General features: G+C 39.5%; 1 protein-coding gene across 4 annotated transcripts in view; it reads right to left on the minus strand.

The window, feature by feature from the left end:
* kcnq5b (potassium voltage-gated channel, KQT-like subfamily, member 5b) overlaps positions 1 to 21,310 on the minus strand; it is a 163,501-nt gene extending 142,191 nt beyond the window's left edge. For 3 of the 4 annotated variants that reach the window (XM_088072614.1, XM_088072624.1, XM_088072629.1), the window contains exon 1: positions 20,579 to 21,310. In XM_088072614.1, the coding sequence (XP_087928740.1) occupies positions 20,579 to 20,928 (350 nt within the window). In that variant the 5' untranslated portion in view covers positions 20,929 to 21,310. Of the gene's footprint in view, positions 1 to 9,914; positions 11,455 to 20,578 lie in introns of those variants that run through there. The other variant, XM_088072618.1, reaches the window with a different exon arrangement.
* Positions 21,311 to 23,492: the final 2,182 nt, after the last annotated feature.

Genomic DNA, 23,492 nt, shown 5'->3' on the forward strand with positions numbered 1-23,492 from the left:
CTACTTCTCTGCTATTTATTTAATTAATTAATAAACTTCTTCTCGGAAACATATATACATGCATACACTCACATATTTATACACACACATACATACAAGCATACACAAACACACACACACACACATCTGGATATCTGGATATGTACATTAAATACATATATACATTTGCATATATGCATTTGAAGAGATTGATACCACTCTCATATCTGCAGGAGTGGGTTGTACACTTTAAAAAAAAAAATAGAAAGTAGAAAAACAATTATTCCCATTAAAAAATGAATCAAATAAAGGTGAAAATTACAATTTGAGACACCTACTCAAGTTTTTTTTTTAAGTACAAAAGGACCGGGTTAATATAAATTACTCAAACTACATATCATTTTCCATTTTAATATCTTTAGGGTGTGTGGGCCAGTGCAAAATAATGGAAAAAACAGCACTTTCTCAGACTGTATTAACAAAAGCATCCACTCTATGCCAGTTGTAGCAAAAATATAAATGGCTAATGTGGCAAACTAAAAAGTATATTAGCCTACTGGCTGAAAACTAAAGACTATCTGAGTAAAGAGTAAAAGTACAGTTTAATAAAAGGAAAATGAAAAGTGCTCATTCCTTGCAAAATTATTACATTTTTACCAATTCGTAAATGGACAGGTAAGGATTCCTCTGGCTGTGCTATGTGCTAATTTTGCCCACATTTGTGCATGTTTAGTGAAAACTTACAGATATGGACAAAGCAGAGCAGTGCCACATACATACACTTGTTTTAATTTCTTGTTATGACACTGTTATTAAAAGCTCAATCCTAATTCCTTGATTGGCCTTGGCTATGGAAGAAAATCCACTACTGTGCTACATTATTAATGTTCCTCTTTGCCATTGCAGTTTGCTTATATTGAAAAAATGATTCTCAGTTTTTTAGGGAAAGTTTTTGCAACATATAAAACAATTTGGCCCCTTCTGATGCACCTGTAATTTAGGCACAGATGGTTTTAGCCTCCGTGGAGCTCTTTCATTTCTCTCATATTGCCAAAGCTCCTCTTCAGCTGCAATATGTTGAATTGTCATTCTAATGTGACCCAGCGTTTGGATGTTTGTGTATGTGATTAATTTCTCTTCAGAGTTTAAGTCCTTTTATAAAAGATGCTGACATTATGTGCGCTCATCACATTTCAAATACTGTACATGCAACAGCGTTATGAAAGGCAGAGATGCTGCAGCTGTAGGAGCTGACATAACACTGCTGGAGGAAACACGTTGCACACACACACACACACACACACACACACACACACACACACACACACACACACACACACACACCGCCAGAGGCCTGGAAAAAAAACTTCACAGAAGTGAGGGCGCATGAAGACCTCCTCATGTCAGCAGCATGTGTGTGTTCACTTCCTCCTCCAGCCCCCCACCTCCAACACACACACATATAACGCTCTCTGTATCTAGATGACAGAGGATTTTAGCCTGAGGTGACCTCGGGGCCAAACTCACCACTAATGTGTTCTGACAAGTAAGATACAAGAAAGTGCTAACAGAGCAATGTAATGGTTAAAATCAGCCTGGCGCTCATCCATACCTCAGCACTTTAACCCAGCTGACCATTTTCCAGTACACATTGTCTGATTTTGAGAGGACAAGTAAGAGAGTGCACTGGCCGGGCCGTGGCTGTGTACGGATAGAATATTTCTGAGGACTCTCACTGGTTCAGTGCGCCTCAGAGAGGAGGCAGAGCTATGGGAAAAAAATGTAGCCGAGTAGAAAACATGGCTCCCTCTCACAGAATTCAGACTCAGAAATGAGTTGACCCCTGACACTTGTGACTTGCAGCCATAAAACACTAACCTAAGAGAATGTAGGCTATGGCACAATCACATAATATCACAAAAAAATGACTGATTTCATCAAATTTAAACACAGCATTATCCTATAGAAGTCTATTTTAATATTACCTGATGATCATGACAAACACATACTGTATTCTAGTTTGCCTCCAAGCTGGCCGTTAGTTTTGGAGCTGAGGGAGGTTGCCCTTCACAGAGGTTCCCACACTAAGCTTTTTATGTTCCCAAACAGAGAGGCTGTGTACAGGCTCGCTGCTGCATGGGGTAACAGGGGATGGGGCTGATGTTACATAAGCCGCGTATACACCAAAAACTTTTGGTATAGTACCTTTAGAACCGCACGCAACACTGTACAAACATGCACCTGAACTCTAGATCTGTTTTGCATTTCCACCTTAGAAAGCACTCTTAAATGTAGGCAGGGTTGTTATTTCGCACTGCTCTGTCCAGCTCTATTTCCTCTTTACTGATGAGGCAGAGGACTGTCTGCATGCCATTCAACTTCCACTGAACACGGTTGCACAAGGACATTTTCAGAACAAAAAAGAACAGGCTGGAATGAGTCTCTCTCTCAGGAATATTTAAAAATTACAAGTTTTTGCATTGAATCAACGTTACGACACATTTTTCTCCAACTGAGGAAATATTATGTATGCACTTTACATAAACTTGTTAAAAATTGTATACATTTTTTGAGCTCTTGAAGATATAATCATTACAAAAGCACCAGTCATACAAGAGATGACTGGTGGTCAGTGTGTTGTCATATTGGCATTTAAGGCGTGTTGATTCAGATCTTCAATTTATGCACTGAGTAACATGCAGGCCAGCATTCCACCTTAAAAGTCAGTGAGTGAGTGAGTTTATATTTTTCTCAGTCTATAGCTGCTAACTTAAGATGAAATGGCAGGAAATCATCCTTTCTTTTTTGTTATGTTTACTGATGTATGAAAAACATTTATGAGTATGAACAGTAGATACATATAAGCTTTAAAACTAGTCTCGACTCCCTGAACGCACCTTTCAGTAGCTGATCAGTGTGCTTTGTACCTCGACAGAGGGGTAACGCAAAATGGGGATGAAACTGAACTGACTTTGTGGTGGAAACAAGGCTATATTTTCTGTATGTGTGAGTGTAAACATGAAGACATGGCTACAGGAGTGAGAGGAGAGAGAGGAGAAGGAAATAAAGGCCACAGAGCTGTAGTGTATTTGCAGAAGGGGGAACAGGAGGCAAAATCTCATGATATTTTTTCTCATAACATATAATGCAAGCAAGCCTCTCATGTGTACACAGATTGTACTAGTATGTGAGCACACATGGAAAAAGGCAATTTCGCTGTCCCACAGTGGAAGAGAAGCCGATTCTGACTGTCATTTAGGGGTAAATTCACTTTTTTGCAGCAGCTGAAGAATTCGAGAAGATCTGCTTTAATGCAATAGGAAACAGGAAGTACTGATAACATCACATGGCAGACAGACACCAGAAAAAAAACAACTTTCTTTACATCATGTATTTCAGTTGTATCACCATTCTGTCTGCCTGTCTTCCTCTACAGTTCTCTCTTCCACTTTTTCCCAGCATGGAGACACAATACACACTGGGTTGGGGGGGTGGGGGGTGGGTTGTCTGCACTGCTACCCAGCTGCAGCACTGCCCCTGCGGGTAAGACAGGGAGGTCAGAGGGCCTCTGGCCTGTCACCAACAACGCTGCAGCATTACCAGACTCGTGCCAAGCAGAGTGCCGAGAGCATTGCCCGGTGCTGCATCCCCCTGATGTGCTGCCTTCCCAACCCCCCTCCACCACGGTCAGGGTTAGTCGTCAGCATGAATGTGAATGGTGGTAAATCCTTTGTCCTTGCATAGAACCCCCGACCCCCTCGCATTATGACTACTGTAGTGTGTAGCCTACGTCACACTAGAACAAGCTTCAGCGGTGCTATTTTTGTGTCTCTCCGGAGGCATTTTGATGCTGTGGGTCTTATGATGCTAGCTGCAGCATCAGTTTAAGTTGTGTGGTCTTTCAAATGGGGCGATGTGTTAGGCGGATTTTTTTTTCTCATGCAAAATAAGCTACAAAAGTGAAAAAAGTCACATCCTGCATCCGAAGTCCATACTGGAGAGTGATGCAAAACAAAGAAAGCGGGAAGAACATGCACTGTTAAATAAAAGACCATAAGACTTATGTTAGGTCAAGATACAAAATATATAAATTGGATAAATAAATTATTGTTCAATAATGGGCAATTTGCATTATTATGTATTATTCTGATAATGAAATTACATTTGCTAAAAAGTGCTGATAATACAAATCCAAATAGCTTTCCCTGACTTAACAAGGGCAGCATCTTTACACCCCAATACTTAAGGTGGAGGAACACTTTAAAAGTTAGTTTGCAGGCTGCCAATTATTCGTTCATTGTGCAAAATAAGAAAAATACTTCAACTAGGGGTTAATGTTTTGTATACGTTCACCAAAAAAAAGGCTTGTGATATCGTCAGAAATTAGCTTATTGGTCGATTCTGATATTTCATTTTAAAGCCAATATCGGCCGATATTGATGATATGCCAATATTATCAAGCATCCCTATTCGGGGCCATGGAATATTAGATCATCCATTATTTTTACAATATATTATTTTTTCTTACCCTCAGGTTGCATAATCTTCATGTTATAAATTTATTTTTAAGAGACAAAAATGTATTTTTGGGTTATCAGCCATGAGAGGCAGGTAATTATCGGTTCACTGAAAAAAATCCACATTGTGCATCCCTAAAATTAGGTATCAGATGGCTGTGAGGGCAGTGGTGGGTGTTCAGGGTTAGCTGTGTTGCTCCCACAGGGACATAACAGGCCCACAGACCCCCGAACGCTAAACCGGTTGCTGCATACCTAAATATAGTATGTTAGGACGAGCTCTGTAACAGCCATGACTAACTGCTAACCATAGTGGCACAGCAGTGACAGCATGGCCAGTAGGGCCAAACACACACGCCGGCAGGAGCGCTCACTCTGACTAATTTCTATTTGCTTACTGAAACCCATCCAGGACGTCTTATTTCCAGTCTTGAGAGAGCTCAAGATGGCAGCATCAATTGCTATGGCAACTCAAAATTCCCGTTTTCCACTTTGGGATCTCTCCGACGCTTTGAGGGGTTTGCTGGCGTTGTTTGAATAAAAACATATTAGGAGGCAGGCTGGCTGCGTGGGTGTGAGTTCTGCACTGCGCTCTGAAGCACCTCAGCAGTCGTCAGATAAACCCAGTTATTAGGCCTCAATCTGCCTGCGTAACCCTCCATATCAGATGAACTATTACACTCACATCTCCAAATTTGTCAAGCGGCCTGCCTTTCTCCGTATCGCTCCCCTCAAGGCAAACATCTGCTGGCACATTCGTGATTAAAGCTCAGACATGAGGAACGACTGAAACAACAAAAAAATTTTAAAAATAGGCTAAGAGGAGAGGACAGAGTGAGGAGAGGTCATGCTTTTTGCTCCTTTCTTTGACCTTCAGACTGACTTCAGCCACGGCGCTAACATCAGCAAAGTGACGATGGAAATGCAAACAAGCAGCACTGTCTGCACCGGCCGCAGGGGAGAGACAGGAGGGGACAGTAAGTGTGATGAAGACCCTGAAGAGATGTACGTTCAACACTTGAACACCACTCACGGCTGATGGTATGGGTCATTCTGATTTAATGCTGCTGTGAGATAAGGTTTCTCTCTGAAGTGAGAGAAGAGCAGATGAGAGGACTCTAAAGAATAACATGAAATCACTGGAGGCATCTCTGAAAATATGAACAGGTGCGAGACAGAAGAGGCAATAAGGAGAAATGATATGAGCAGATGAGAAAAGGGTTATTTGCTCACACTGAAGGTGACTCATTTAGCGCTCTGACACACAGACTGCTACCTGCGAAATGACTGGCTGGACCATCAGCCACAAAACCTTCTCATCAGGCAGTAAAATTTCAATAACCCTCACCCACGATCGCAGGTTCAGTTCCCAGCTGCAGCCAGGAGGACGCTCCATCTGACACTGGTGGGAGGCCATTTGATAAGGGACTGTTTGTTATTTTTGAGGGGGGAGGGGGTGGTGCAAAACAGGGCAGGCACGTCAAATAACTTTTTAAGCACCGGGGAAGGACTTGTATGTTTTTATTTTGCCTTAACCCTTTGAAACCTGAAGCGACATCCCTTTTCTTATGCTGCTTGCTTTCAGACGCCTTTCACAAGTATTTAAACCTTTTCATCCTGAGAAAACTGGGACAATTTCGTTCAAAAACATAGGCAGAAAGACAATGAGCAACATGGTGCGAAATGTCTCAAAAATTGCTACAAATAGGTAGATACAGGAAATAATTTTTAAAAAGCAAGGGAAAAAAGATGAAAAACTATGGAGAAATTTTCTAATTATCACAATTCCATATTTCAAAAAATGTTCCAAAATTATAATAATTTCTTTTTTTTTTTTTTTTGCTTTAAAAAAATAATAATTTCCAGGAAATTTTCTTGTACTTTTCACCAATTTCTTGGAAAATTTGGTGGGGTCATTTCTCTTTTTGTTGCTTGCTCATTGTTTTTGAAATAATCACGCAAATTTGCTCATGTTTCAAAGGGTTTAAAGGAGGGTCAACTTTAAATGGCTGTATTTTTAATAAGCCCTGAGTCCCAAATCCTGATGGTGGGTTTAAGAGCCATGATTTCTGTAACAATAGCCAGAATTAAACCATTTATATCATAGCCAGAAATTGTAAAAACATGAACTTTTGTCAGATTTTCACATTTCTACTGTTAAAAATCACTTCATGCCATTCTGTGTCATTCTAAATTTCCCAAAAAATAAAGTTTACAAGAGCCTGTGAAAAACATTCAATTCTGCGCTTCTGCTTGCGTGACAAAAGTGAAAAACAAGTCTTGGGGTGCTCCAAGACTTGTTTTTCAAAGGCTATGTCCTTGCCGCAGCAGCCACTGGTTCGATTCCAACCCACAACCCTTTGCTGCATGTCATCCCCTCTTTGTCTTCCTTTCACACTGTAGCTGTGCTGTTAAATAAAGCCAAAAAAAGCCAAACATAATAATATTAAAAAAGGGTGAAAAACAATTCTTTTCAACTCAAGGACTCTGTTTTCAACTTTTAACTCTAAACATCAAAGAATATGTTTTTAAATTCCAGATATTGACTGTTTTTGTACAGTTTTTCACTCTCGTATTGTTTGCTCATTGTATTGCCCTACAGTCACAAATTGTAAGCACTTTCCTTAATCGATTATTGGTCAAATTAACGATCAATTAATTGATTAATTATTTTTTTTGGGGGGGCTTATTTCAAACAATACCAAATGTGGTTTTTTTTCCCTCAATCGAAGCTCACACAAACATTTTTGATTACATTCTTAACGACAGATTAATGTCGATTAATTGTTATCATCCCTAGTTGGTGTGCTTATTTATATATATATATATATATATATATATATATGTTTTGTTTTGGTTTTGTTTTTTTTGGTGAAGGGAGCATCCTGCATTTTCCCCCACTCAATCAGAGAGGTACACTAAAAAATATATGTAGCTTCAGGGAGGGTTGAGATTTTTTTTTTACACAAAAACAAAAGGTCACACCTAAACCGCCCCTCTCCTCTAATAAATGAAGTACAGTCCCTAATGATGTCTACTGGTTGGTCTTGGGACAAATATCATATTTGGAAGAACAGATACATAAAAAGCAGCAAAATGAGTCTCGTTTTGCTACAAGTGAATAACCTCTGATATCCCCCTGCCTGCTCGTGTGGGAGGCGTTAAAGCGCGTCCGCCTGTCATAGGAGGCAACAGGTGCTGTTTAGGTAAATGATGTTTCTCTTAGCTGGAACACCCACAATGCATGTGTGCAGGCGTGCCCTGTGCCAAGGCCTTGTCTCTGTGTTTACAGAAAGGCCATCTCTGAAAGCAGAGTGAGGGAAACTCCCTCTGAGTAAACGCAGGACTGAAACATGAGACCACAGCAGGCAATCCCCATCAGCTGGGCCCCGTCCTCAGGCACAGTGATTTGCATATACATACACTGACACAATACGCACGTGATTGGCTGGATTTATTCATGACTGGAAATCTGAATTTGTTTAAAATAACAAAAAATATTAAGAACAAGAAGTCCGGTTGTGACTTGGTAAAAATGAAAGTTTGACAGTGTGACCACTTAATGTGAAGGACTAAAGAGATTATTGCTGAACACATCTTCACAGCTCAAGGATCTAATTTCTACACATCGATCCCTCAAATATGCGTGTGTGTAACCGAAGCCTCATACAGTATCTTATCCCTCAGTGCCATCGAGCTCCATTGTTTTCCAAAATTAATAAAAACACATCAATAAGCTGCACTGTTGCACTGACACGTTCCTTCAGTTCGATGAACACACACATTGTAGTTTATTCTGACTCACTCCCACACACACTGTCCTGCTGCTGAGACTGGCACACAGAGGGCCCTATTTAACCCTTTGAAACCTGGATAAACATCACTTCTCTTACACTGCATTCAGACACCTTTCACAAGTATTCAAACCTTTGATCGCTCTGAGGAAAACTGATTTGATTTCTTTCAAAATCGGGGGGGGGGGGCAACATCCCACAAATTAGAAGAAAGTAGTAGATTCTAGTAATTATCTTTTTAAAAGCGAGGGAAAAAAGTTATTATTATTTGTAGTAGTAGTACTATGATATTGTTGGTTCTGGCCTTTCATGTTTGCTTTTTTTCCTAAGACTCATCTTTTAAGGATATCACTGTGTTTTCCTAGTTACAATTTTTAAATTGATTTCATGCATCTATTGGCTTCAATGGATATAAGTAAGTGCACTATGAAGAGCAGTTTGATGTTACTTATTACTTGGCTGAGACAGAAAATGTATCAAGACTAATATTTTATGGTTTTTTGCCAGAAGTCAAATGTTTGTGTAAAGCTGCTGTTTGGTAACTGACTCTAACATTTGGGATGTGGACGCATCCTTAAAACCATTAAGGGGAAGAGTTTTTCGAGAAGGCCTGCAACCACCAACAATCAGCCACAACAGTAGTTTCTTATCACACTGTAGTGACACGAAGGGAAAACAGCTAAAAGGAGGAACTTCATATTTAAATTTATGATGTCACCGCAACAAAAACTGCAGTCAGCAATATAAAATATACAGTTAAGAAGTAGGTTTTTTTTAATGCCAAAAGCACATTACTTCATTCCCAAACACAGAATGACATTATACAACATGACACAAACACAATTAAAAGCATCAACTTCCACAGAAACAGTTTATAATAAACACATTTACTCTGCCCTTCCACATCTGAATCAGACTTTCACTTTTTGTCAAGCTGTCACAAGTTTACACCACAAACAGTCATGCAAATGCAATTCCTAAAACCATCTGTACACAGGTTCTGTTCCTCACCAGGGTTAGATACAAGCAACAGCCAAATGCTGGTGGCTGCCATATTTGCTTCACTGGGCCAAAAAGCCACTGTTTATTTATCGAGTGGCTGGTGCAGTTTGGAAAACAACAGTCACATTGGCAGGTGGACAAAAACGTTGATTTCCATTGCTGTTCCTCTGACACAGTGTCAAGCCCTATCTGGACAAAGACATCACGCCTCTGCTTCATGTCTTCATTGCACTCATGAAACCAGCCAGTTTCTCATCAACACTTGTACTGAAGTGAACCGTCTGTTTATAAGAAGCTTCTCTTTCCACTGAGTCACACTCTCAAAGGTGACAGTGGGCCCCGTCTATGTGCTGACGCAAAACGCCCGTATGGGTCACACACCTTCAGAATATATGCAGTAGATGAATGCAAAATCCTGTTCCTCAATCCACGTGCAACAACACCTGTCACGATACTTATGTTATCGACTTATCACATGATACATCCACATAACCTCGATCATCTTGCAGACCTGGACATTGACAGGTTTTAGCAAACAGATGCCAGATAAACACCACAGGCTACCTGCACAAGTCCGAAGAACACGTGCTAACAAAGATGACAGCTCAGGTGGTTCTCTTACCTTAACCTGCAGCTGCACTTCTGGAGTAGTCCAGGAAGCAAAGCAAGCTTGCAAGCTCCTTGCAACAAGCCTTCGGTAGTTTTATCCTCCGACAACTTCATCCTCCTCTCCGTAAATTCACCAGTAAATCACCCAGCGTCAGGCCGTCCATTCCCGGCGGCTAACCGCAGCACACCTGCCGGAGGTAACTGAGCGTCGCTGCGCTTGTCTGTTAGCAGCAAGAAGCATCACTTGGTTTTATTTTTGATGGACAAATGTAGTGTTAACCCTGCATTTACGCGATGTCGAAAAAAATCGCGTAAAAATGAGTTCCAAAATGGGAAAATTCACGCGGACGCCCCCCTCGAGTCACAGAGACGACTGCCAAAGTGCAGAGTTGACGTCATAATTGCGTGTCATGTTTTTGCTCACGTGTTCCCTAAAACTTCAAGTATTAGCTCTGGCTATTATTTGTTTACAAATTACACATCAGGCTTATATTCAGGACAGGTGTCTATATGAAATGGGCTTTTAATTTCTTAAAAAAAAAACAACAAAATAAAAAAGTTGCTCAACAAAGATGGAGATACAAATTATTTACTTAACCCTTTGAAACCTGGGAAAATTGGTTTTATTTTATTCAAAAACATGGGAAAAAGGTAAAGTGAGGTTAAAAGTACAAGAAATTAACTGAATATTTGACAAAAAATCCAAACAAACTAAAACAAAACAAGAAAGTAAAACAAAACAAAAACCAAAGCAAGAAATAACCTGGGGAAAAATGCTTTAAAAAATATCGTAATTTTGTACAATAATTTTAAATATAATCCTAATAATTAATAATATAGTTCACTGAACATTTTTCCTTAGCTTTTCTGAAAAAAGTCTTCTACATCTACTAATCTCTTGTTTTGTGTCTCTCTTGTTTACTTAATAATAATGTTTTCTCAGCAAAAGTAACTGAATTGAATGGTAGAGAATCTTGCCAAGCTAACCAGGCTAGTGAAAGGGACTGGGCGTTTAATTGGGACTAGGTTTTTATTTAAAGTTTTACGGTAATTTGAAACTATGGTAGCCTGTTTGGTTGTAACCATAAGTTGTGGCCATAGAGTGACCTAGATTAGTTTGAAAAGTTATTTATTAGCATGAGTCAGTTCCATATTTTAGGGGCCAAGTTTTAGGCATGCACCGTTGCAGCAAGAAGTCTGGGACCAAATAACTTTGTTATATAAAGCGCCAAACTGTTATCAACTGCTCTTTGAAAGAGCAGTCTCTAACACTCAGGGGGCTTCGGTGGCATCTAACGATGAGAATTCCAGATTACAGCAAACTGAAACTTCTCGTCTGACTTAATTCAGTGTTCATTGTTCAGGAGCTTTTACTGAGAAGTGATTAATCTGCAGAGGTCTCTGCCTCTCCAAAACAAATGGATCCAGTGATTAACAGCAGCAAAACACTGAATAAATCAGTTTCACGTTGCAAATCAGTGTTTTTCCCATGCTGTTAGGCAGGTTGCAAACAGGCTGTTAGTCCAGCAGCATCTAATATGTGCTCACTTTTTTCTTATCCAGACGTTCAGGAAGTTTTTACCAGGAGCCAAATTATTGCCAGAGAAAACAAACAGACCTAGTGATTTAAACAGGTAAAAACACTGAATATAACAGTGTCACATGACCAAAAAAAGCTGTTTTTTTTCTGAAGTTGCTTGTTGTGAGGGCTCCAGTTTTTTCCATTCTGGGGGACATGCTCCCTATGAAAATATAAACGACTCATTAGTTGACTATATAAGATAGGACAGTGGGAGAGAAGTGGACGACATGCAGCAAAGGGTCGCAGGGTCGCCAAACTCCACCAGTGAGCCACTGGGTGCTCCAGATATTCTAATTTTTAATTTTTAGGTAATTATAAACTAAATAAACATATTTAAATTAGACTCTATTACATTTCTGCTAATATATCATCCTTTTACACACTGCACCTTCAAATGCTCTGGCTAATAAAATATAACACATCTTCTTTGTAGCTTCCAGACTAAGACTAAAAGCTCAGGAACGACTTCCCAACTTGGATACTGGGGCCATCCGAGGAGCATGTGAATGCAGCATTAAATCTCACAGTAATTTTGGGCTACTCCTATATATCCTTTCTTGCATATATTAACAGGTTTAAATTGCTCTTTTAAAATATGTAACTTTTTTCATATCCCAATTATATAGAGATTATATATATATAAATGTATTTATATCTGTACATCTGTACATAGTGGTCAATTGTTTATGTTCACCTTTGTTTTCCCTGTTTAAACTGTGATTCTATTTTTGTGTTTGTACATCTGGCACAAAAAATGGAGTCAAATTCCACATATGTGTACTGACTTACTTGGCCATTAAAGGGGATAGTGATTTAGACACTGACATGCATATGTACGCCAGCATATACGAAAAGGGCTTTCAGAGTTGCATCTGCAGCAGTGCTGAGACTTATTTTACACCAGAGGGCATAAGCTCCTCAAAGAGATAATGAAGACCGGACTCACAGAAAAACAGATATTTCTAAGTGACAGAATTTCAATGGCTGGACCGTAAACAATAGCTCAAACTTTAATACATAACAGCTCTGGGATTCAAGCAGCGTCTGATTAGTCATTCAGATGTCTACTAAACATTTTATTGTGTCTGTTGGCCTCAAGTACCCAGCACTGCCTATCAAACACAGCTTTCAGGATGAGCCAGCATCCTTTACTGCGGTCTATAAATTCAAGTATTCCTAACAATAAACCGAATGATAGATATTTAACAAGTGAGAGCAGCGAGTTCATGTCACCACTTGGTGCCCCTCGATAGCTCAGCGTGCCATTTCAGAAACCTGAGGTGGAGGAACACTGTATCCTTTTCCCCCACACTTTCCTGCCCCTGAACATACTTGTGAGGATAAGAGCTTGTTAATCCAGAGGTGAGATGAATGGCAGCACTGTGTATGTGTGCGCGCGAGCAGGAAGGAGGGCAGGCTGGGACCCTGGGCGCAACACAGCTCAGCACAAGGACTGGCTCAGTGCTGCTGCTGTCACACATAGGGAGAGGATAAAAATATACATGTATGCTATAGCCGTACAGTACATATGTAAAGGCAAAAGCCAGGAGTTACAGGGCACATATGAGCAAGATATCAGTACCTACTATAAAAGTTACATCACAACTGGCTTTTATTTTGAAAATCTAACACTATTATGCAGCTGACACACACAAAACAGTTCACTCTGATTTTGTTAAGTTCTTTGTGTTACAAATTTTAAGAAGCAATTTCACCTTGTGTTAGAAAGTGGAACAAAGCGGATGGTGAAATATCACTTAACCCTTTGAAACCTGGGCAAATTGTCTTGATTTCTTTAAAATTCTTTTTTCTTCTTTATTCTCATAGGCAATGAGCAACTTAACAAGTAATGACCTGAAAAATAGCAAGAAAGTAGTAAAAACTTATAAGAAAATGACCGAAATAAGCCCAAAAATAAATAATTAATTTGCTAAAATAAAATTATAAATACAAATTAATAATAATGTAGATATTACTATTACCTAATTTTAAATATATAATCATAATAAACAGAACCATAGTTTTCTTAATATTATTCTCTGGTTATTTGACCATTTTCAAATGATTCTCCTGCTCTGCTTTTTTAAAGATCTAGATAAAGATTTAAAGCATCGAAGCCAATGTGGATGCACTGTGTGAGCATGTCAAGCAGACGATAGCTGGATGCTGCAAGGACAGGCTCCTATTGGCTCCTCTGACCTGCTCCTAATGTGTCAGCTCAGACGAGGCAGATAAGGAAGGAGCATGCCTTTTTTTATTGCCTCCTGAAAGCAGTGGAAGGTGAAATTGAACTTGTGCGAGTTATCCAAACAGTGCCTCAACTGCTCAGGCAGAACAGCTCAGCCAAATTAGTATCAATAACAGTGATCCTCATGAGGAAGCATGTGAACACACAGACAAACAAGAGGAAGAAATGACACTGTTGTATTTTCAACACAGGAGGACTTTAACCACAGAAGCTTTGATTGACTAAAAAAAAGGACGAGGAGCAGCCCAGTCACCAGAAGTAATGATGGCATTGTACATTTCTGCAAACCACTAACACGTTATATTTGTAAGTTTCATACATATCATATCAAAGTTGCTAAAGTGATGTAGTATATCAGCTGACTTTATCATCAAATCAATGAACATCAATATCAATGGTGGATGGCATGACACCTCAGCAATTCGAAACCCAACAAAAACAGCAAATCATCACTGTGTTTCCAGCTGCTTTTTAGCCACCAGAACTGGGTGTTTTTTGGAGACAGATAGCATTTTTTTCACCAGGGATGGTCCTTAAAAAAAGCAATTGTTTTATTGCTGTGAAATTGTGACATTGCTGCATTTCCAGCCAGGATTGTGCCACCAAAAACAGTTGTGTATTTTACATGGTCGTCTTATGAGAGAAGTTTAGGACAGAGCGGGGAGAGTTGCAGGAAAGGGGTGTATTTTAAAAATTTACTATTTACAGTAGCACTCTTTCAAATGGCAATAAGAAATTGGTCTCTGATAGTGACGAACCTTCAGTAGAGACATTGCATTTCATTCTGCAGCTCTTTCTTATATTTTCTTTTAAAAACAACCGTATAAAATCAATCAAGTCTTTATCTTCTTCATCGAGCACTGTGATTGGATGTTGAACACTATGATGTCACCACTAAAATAGAAAATTAATCTCTCTGTTGCAGCTACACAAATAAAACCGCCGTCCTCTGTAACTGCTGAATGAACTGTTTGCTAACTGTTTGGTTTAACTAACATATCATCTTAAAAAGTGATGATATGCTAATGCTGTGTACACAGCTTGTTTAATGTGCCCCCAAGTGGCCAAAAATTACCTAATTGCAGGTTTAAAAATCGTTACAGTCTCTTAGTATTCGGATACAAACTGAACTATACAACAGAGAAACGCACAAGTTTTTTTTTTGTAATAATTTTTTACCTGCACCCTGGTGACAAAAGGTAAAGGAGTGTTTTGCATTTGTTCCATGGAAAGCAAATCTTGGCTCTCACGTATGCAAGACATGTAAAAGTTCAAAACCAGTAAAGCAGCAGAAGAGACAATGTGCTAAGAACCTTGGTTATGAAACAATAAATCAATGCTTACATAATATTTCAAAAAATATTAAGTTCATAATTTTTCAGAAAATCAAAGAACTGCTATTCTTGATTGCACAGTTTATCTTCCTGATTGTCAGCCTACCTCTCATGATTATTATCCTCATGCCCTCACACTGAAATAATGACAGAGCATTTAAAGATACAGTTGGCTCGAGTTTTATGTAAAAAATCATTTTTACATCTCAAAGCAGCTCAGCAGGAGAGAAAAACAGCCATTTCTTCTTAACTGAGACAATGCAAATTTGCTAATGTCCTCAGGGATATTCTAGTATCGGATATCAATCGTGTAGCAACAGCAGTAAAGTTTTCATGTAATGTGGGTATCAGGGACGGCCTGTGGCAAAAGCAAACAAGGCAGCATAATAAAACAGGTTTTTAAACATTTTTTTACCACCTGTTTCACTGCATTTAACACTTGGGAGGTTACATATGGGGGGGGGTAAATATCTGTAAATCAGTATATACCCCAACTGCAAACTTTAAAGCTTTTATGTATTTTTAAAACAAACGGTTGCTAACAAGTGGCTAAATGAGACAACAGAATGTCACCATGCCGAAACGCACCAAACATGGCTTTACAACCTTGTAGGGGTGGCGACGCAGCTGTTGTGTATTTCATTTTAACCTTACAGTGTTTTACTTCTGGCGATTATGATTATTATCATGATTATCATATGCAAAATGTGTAAATGTCATAAACATTTGTTTGCCACAGAGCTTACTTTCTGCAATAATCCAATAGAAAAATCCCACAAGCTTTTTGACGAAGGAACCATGGCAACATTATCATCCTGGGCAACGTAGAGAAAAACACCATCCGTAAAAGAAATGTAAAAAAATGTACATGATTGTTAACAAAATGTCTTCACACAGGACACATATTACGTCGTCAGCTACAAAAAATAAATTGGCCATTATGTACATTATCCACGAAAGATTACTGCAACAATTTTCATGACACAAAAAAATGAATTTCCATGACTTTTTCAAAACTTTCAATGATTTTAACTAACTCCTTGACTTTTCCAGACCTGGAAAATGTGATTGTGATACTACATGACTTTACCAGGTTTTCCATGACTGTGGGAACCCTCATCTCAGTAGATTTTAGTTTCCTTTGTGCAAAGTAGCTCCTAAACAGAAGTTCTTGAGCACTCCATTTACAGAAAGCTGGTTTAACACAACGATAAATATCCTACTTATATCAGGAAATGTGAACCACAGCGAGTTTGCCATCAGCTGCCAGTTAAACATATCGCTAAACATCTCATCTTGTAGCTAAACGCTGAGACAGCAAAGCTCTCAACTGCAACAATTGTCATATCAGCAGACCAGAGCCACTTTCAAGGCCACTGACCATCATAGCGGCATTCATCAGAGGAGAGAGAGCAAAGGCCTGAGAAGGAGTTCACTACCTCCATTTCTCCAGTTCAAGCTCGCTGCCACAGGGATGAAAGAAATCTTTCACCAACTTCCCGGTCACCCGACTGTGCATTCCTAACGTTCATGAGCGCTCATGTGAGGAGAGAGTGAGTCCAAGAATCCTCGTGGGTGTGCATGAGTCAACAGTTTCATAAGATATGCAAATTAGCATTTTTTGACTCAATCTTTTAGCTAAAGTAGTAGACCAAACTGCAATTTCAATGGAATCTCTTTGAGTTATGGCCATAATAAAAAAGGATCAGGAAAGCCATCATTGAGCCAGATGACAACATAGTCGTTACAAAACCTCTCTGACCACCAAGACCGGACACACCTCATAAAGCACAGGGAGTGAATTGATGTCTGAAACACAATAAATGTAATCCTCCACTGTAAGGAATTACGACATGACAGTAGATATAATGGAAAGACGATAAATCAGTAAATTCCAGCCCCGTTGCCAGAAGTATATATATATATATATATATATATATACACATACATACATTTTTCAAGGCAATCCGTTACCTAGATTTTTTGAAAGTAAAATCAACCCGTCAAATTCTACAGTGCACAAAAAGTAATTGTTTTCGATGTGTCCCAAGATGGGATTTTCTCACAAAATGCTATTTTTTTCTTACCCAGACATCGCTGTATTTCTAGCCACGACTGTGCCAAAAAAATAGGTATTTAAGCCAAAACATGATGTTTTCTTAATCATAAACAAGAGTTTTTGTGCCTAAGCATACATTAACCACAGTGTTATTGAAACACAAAGAAACACAAAGGTAAAAAGTATCTGCTACATAATAATGTACAAATGTAACATATCTGTGGTTTGCAGAATGCCAACATTTACTCTGGTCACTGGGCTGCTATAGCAGCAAAAGGACATTGTGTAAAACGCTGAAGGATACCCATATTTATAGTATATGATAAACAACCATGTTCCTGAATGTAGGTTACAGCTGTAGATAAGAAAATGTTATCCATTATGCAGAGCAGTTTGGATAAAGGACTGTTTATCAGATGAAAATCTTGGATGTAAAACAAACTCCTCGTGCAAATACTGGACCCTGACTGGCCAGAAATACCAGCTCCTCTAATTCGGTCAATGCAAATAATTCAATTTGTCCAGTTCCTGTGCAAACTGGGCTGATTGGAATGACTTGTTGGAGTGAAGCCTGGTTACACACAGTCCAGCAGTTAAAACAGCAACATTCAATTTCAGCTATTGCAATCGGTGGATTCACTAAAAATAAATCTGCCCATATCGCTGACAGGAATTCAACTGTGGTGAACTTTGACTCACAAATTAGCAACGCTCACTAAAAGCAAACTTTGTGATCAGTGCTAACCTTTAAGGGAGCACGTCTTGAATGGAGGATGCTGTTGTAGTTTATTAGCTGAGTTGTGTCATCCGCTTTCATCTTTCAACTGTCCTCTGTTGGTGTATTTATAAACTGCTACATTAAGGAGACAAGTGGACAGTTGTTAGAGTTCTTGGTACAAATATGTTGTTTGAATATAGTGAATAAACTTACTGTTCCCTTCGCAACAGGCCTGCAAAAAGCTATTATGCAGTAATGTTACCCATGACTTAAGCCCCACCACCACCTGTAGCCTACATCAGCAAAAGTACTAACATTAATAGTGTTACTACACGGTTCATTGCGCGAGGAGATTGTACTATCCCGATGTGCAAAGGTGCTTCTAGCCAGTCAGCCTGGTCTGTCACAGACTCATGAGACTGAAACGTAAATTAATACCTATAAATCTTTCAGTAACCATAGACAAAATTTCATAACGTTTCCATGACTTTTCAAGGACCCGTAATACTTGTTTTTTTTCTCACATCATTTGTCCACCATTTTTCAAACATACATGATTCATACTGTCTTCACACATAATTTGTGCTGGCACACATGACGGGAGAGACGGTACACGAGAGAAAATGAAGAAACATACGTAACGGTCAACAAAACGATGTCACACATCGACGCATATTAGAGCTATGATACTACGAAAACTTCAAACAAGAAATTTGATGTTTTGTTACATCATGTGAAAGGTTATCCATTGGAGATAAATGCACAATACAAAATTCCATGATATTTCCAAAATTTTCAAGGATTTTTTCCCCAGTATTTTCATGACTTTTCCAGGCCTGAAAAATGTGATTGTGAAATTTCGTGACTTTTCTAGTTTTTTATGACCTAAGGAGCCCTGAGTAACCAATTTAAAAAATGGAAGATTAATATCAACACGTCAGCAATAATCTCTTATTTTAAGCTGTTTTTTACATGTCCTGCTAGTTTTGCAATACCATTCTATATGTATATATGTCACGACCACTTCTAGTGATTTTTAAAAACTGAATATTGCTTTCTAGTACTTAAATTGCATATGTTTCCCTTTTTTATTTTGTTTTGTTTGTTTTTTATATATTTCCTTTGTTGGTGAGTTTAAAGTAGTCTTTCAAACAGTGTGACCCATTTCTTTGATAGTTTGCTTTGTGGTATTTTAGGAAGCCTTGTGTAACACCTTGGTTATGGGACTACAGATGAAAATTAACCTCCTAATTCTGGCATTTTAATACCCTGTGTATTCATTTGCACTAAACCTGAATAGAATTACAGTGAATTCCACAAAAAATCCAATTTCAAAAGTGTCTTACCTGAACATCACTGAACATAACACACATAAAATGACACACAGTGCACATATCAGGCACATAAACTCTAAGTGTAGTCCTGTGCAACATCTGATACACAAGCTGCTTCAAGGATGCTTTAAAAAGAAAAAGTTATCAGTTTCATGAGCTGTTTGGGCAAAGTGCAATTTCAAGCAGCTCAGTGCGCCACCACCCCTCTTCTAGTTCCAACCACTCCTCCGGCTGCATGCACGCACACACACACACACCACCCACACACCAAAATAAAAGATGGTGCTCTACAGTCTGCATGTGTCTCAACTTCCTTCCTCTCAAGAGACCGTTCATGATGCCACAACAAGTCGCGCGCGGGAAATCAAATGCAGCTGGTGGGGAGGCCAAGAATGATGGCGAGCAGACAGGAAGGCTGAAGATGTTCCCAACTCTTGACCTTGGAGAGCCAACAGACTCTGAGTTTGTTTTTAACTGTGTAAATGTGAAACTTGCTTAACTGCCGAGGGCCTCAAAAATGCAGAAGTCCAAAAAACCCTAGTGGAGGGTGTTCACTACATATTCATTGTGAATCTGCAACTGTAACCCAGTTAACCCTTTGAAACCTGGATCAACATCACATTTCTTGTGCTGCTTTCACAAGTATTTAAAACATTCAAACGTAAGCAAATCAGTGTGATTTATTTCAAAAAACGTGGGAAAAAAGGCAAAGTGCAACTTGGTAAGGAATTTCTAAGAAAAAAAAGGGGGGGGGGACTATGTATAATTATGATACTTTCAGATTTAAAATTTTTTAAAAAAAAAAAAAAAAAAAAACCTTACAACTTTACAAGCTGTTTCTTTTCTTTCCTTTTTTTTTTTGCTTTTTTTGTGTTTGGGGTTCTTTTTTTCGTTTTTGTTTTGTTTTACTATTTTTCAAATATTTTTCTTGTACTTTGTACTCATTTCTTGCCAATTTTGGGACATTTCTTACTTAGTTGCTGATTACCTTCTTCCCATGTTTTGAAAGAAATGTAGCCAATTTGTTTAGGTTTTAAGGATCAAGTCTAAAATTTAAGGTGCACTGCAAAGTTAAGACTAATGTGCAGTCATCAAGGAATACAATGTATAAATAATCATAATCATAATCTTTATATCATAACACCTGTACGTGGATTTCACAGCAGAAACAGGATTTTCTTTGTAAGCTTTGAAACTGTCTCTAATGAGAAGGTAATCCTGCTGTGGTAGGATGATCTCTGCATTTACTGTTTAACCACATGTCACCTATCGTATACAAAAGTGACAGAAGATTCAAGCAGCTTGTTGGATTCAATGTTTGTGTTCTGCAGCATCAACAGGTGTGCAACTCCAAAGCTCCACAACACACTATCCCACACGCAAATGATGAAGATAAACTTACACAAACGCGTGGTAGATGAACGCCCAGGCTCTCGGTCTCTCAAGCACGTTGTACAGGTAGTTTTGGAGCCGCCGGTAGCGCACGTTTCTCCGGCCGCTCTGCGCGCTGTATATGAGCGGCTTCCCCAGCAGGCTGAGCCGGGCTCCCTGCTTCCCCCTCAGGCTCTCGGAGCCGCCAGCACCTGCTGCTCCTGCTGCGGTGGAAGCTGACAGCAAACCGTCTCCCGCGTTGTTCATCATCCTTCGTCCGGACTCCACATCTTTCAAGCCGTAGCCCTCGGTACGGTGCCCCGGCGACGTCCTCATCCAGAGCCCGGTGCCGCCTTCGTCTCCGCTGTGGTTCCGGGGCATGGCATCACCAAAGCGGGCATCAAGTGCGCGGAGGTCTTTTCAAGCATGCGTGTCCTGCGCCGGGAGCTGCGGACGAACAATACATTTACACGTGCGAGACGCAGTCTAAGAGGCGCTGGGAGTGAGACCGTTGCCAGAGAAAGGCACGCTGTTTACCGTCACACTTTGACCGCCCTCTTTCCTTTTGCATCAACCTCTTCACGAGTAATCTACACAGCCGCGCGTAAAGGTATCCAGGCGCCCGTCTGCTGTCCAAAAGTGACAAAATAACAACAGAGAGATGCAGTGAGTGTCCGGTGGAGCTGGAGGGAAGATATTTTTAGCATACTTTTTCAGGCTCTCTTCCCAGTGCGCTTTACCGCCTGTTGCTTCAACACAAAGCTGCGCGTCCACGGCAGATGCGCATCTAGGCTGGTCGTGCCCGCGAGGGGACTTTCTCTTGAACCTCCAAGCAAAAAGCTTGATTTTATCTTACCTCTACACCACATAAGAATACATCTTCCAGCCCCAGGGAGCTGTTTGGTTTATATTTATATTTGTTTAAGGTGGTGGTACTGCGCAGAGGCAGCAGAAATGTAACCGTCGCTCTTGGTGTAATTTAATTTCCCGAAAAAGTTCCAAATTACACCACGTATTTTTGAAAAGCCTATCAGGTAACATAGATTCTGATGAATTTTCCACTTGGTCGGCTGGAAAAGTAACCACCGAGGACGGCGCGCTGAACATCTGCAGAAAATATCATGCCGCAACCAAATGCAGCCTTAAAAACGAATAGTGTGTGTCATGTAAATACTATAAAGGTTCGTGTTTTATCACATTTGTACAAGAAATGCGTCATTCTTTCAGGCTGGTGTGTCACCTGCTTCGCTACTCCTGCACGTATCATGTGAGAGCTGCATTTCTCTGGTGAACTTTATTTATGGTGCCTACTGATGCTGCTGTTAACAAAACAGTATGCTCAAAGTAAAATGGGTCGTTGAGAATAAACATACTGCTTCCTTTGTGTCGCTGCAGCCTAAAGTGAAAGTGGTTTAAGAAATGTGATGTCAGTTATGGCTCCGCATGGACCTCCCCTGCAGAGGCGCACAGTGCACACTCTTTTATTTTCAACATTCATTTCAACAAGCTTCTTCATCACCAACCTGCCCGGCTGCATCAAAGCGCTGACCACATGAACGAAGAAAACACTTGAACAGTGAAGTTATTGTGAATGAGGAGGGGAGGCCGCGTGGCTGACATCAGCAGGAGTCAGCATCCTGTCACAAATACTCAGTGTGAGAGTAACACAGGGGCCGGAGAGCACGGAAGAAGTGTGTGTTCTCATATTTAATCTGTGGAGGCTGAGGGTGTGCAGGATTTTGCTGCAAGGATTAAACAGCAGCCTCAGAGCTCTGACTGCCTCTGTCTTCCAACAAAACTACGCCATCTACTGGTGCTTCAGCGCCAGACAGCCTTTTGCAGACCCACTGACAGGTATACTCAAAATGACAGGAGGCCAGGAGCCAGTCTCAGCAGCCCCATACACGTTTCTAGGATTTGAGGATGTTTCTAGGATTTTGGAAAATGTATGGGATTTTAGTACGTTTACAGAACTTTTGGTAATTTCTAGGATTTCTGGACATTTCTATGATTTTAGGATATTTTTCAGATTATAGGATGTTTCTAGGACTTAAAGACAATTCCAGGATTTTAGTACATTTCTCGGGTTATAGGATGTTTCTAGGATTTCAGGACATGTTTAGGTCTTCTCTAAATTTCGAACATTTCTCAGATTTTAGGTAATTTCTGTGATTTGGGATTTTAGGGCATTTATAGGACTGTAGGACATTTCTAGGATTTTAGCAAGTTTCTAGGATTTTAGGACACTTCTCGGATCTTAGGATGTTAAGATTTCTGGATATTTTTAGGATTTTAATATGTTACTTGGAATTTAGGATGTTTCAAGATTTTAGGACATTGCTAGGACTACAGGACATTTCTAGGATTTTAGCAAATTTCCAGGATTTTGAGATATTTCTCGGATGATAAGTTTAGTTTAGTTGCACATAAATAAGTATAAAAAAGACAAAAAAAGAAGATTAAAAAGTATGCAGGAGAAGTTAGAAGCCAACAAATGACTTATAGATACCTCCACACTGCCATAAATGACTATAATCACTCATAAAAAGAAAAAGATAGAAATAAACATTGCATAACTGATAAAACTTTCAATATTTAACAGTATTACAAAACTGATTAAAAAGGACAAATGACAGAAAGTTTGTATTTACAAAGTGAACTGCATAACAAATCAATCAATGAAGTGCTATGGGTGTGCAATAGAGTCCTTTTCAGATGTTTTTTTAAATAAAAAAAACGACAGTGTAGATGTTGATGGTCCTCTGTATTTCAATAAATTGAAAGTCTGATTAAGTCTGACAATACGGAAGATAAAAGTTCTTAGAGTGACTTGTGGGATATGAGTGAATGTCTGAGGAAATCTTTAAACAGCTCTGGAAAACACTCTGCAAGTCATGAGTTTGGTATATGTTCACATTACAAATTGATAGAAGGTGATATTTTCT

This window comes from Plectropomus leopardus, chromosome 3 (assembly GCF_026936395.1).
Source record: "Plectropomus leopardus strain MGB_pleo_1.0 chromosome 3, ASM2693639v1, whole genome shotgun sequence".
NCBI classification, from domain to species: domain Eukaryota; kingdom Metazoa; phylum Chordata; class Actinopteri; order Perciformes; family Serranidae; genus Plectropomus; species Plectropomus leopardus.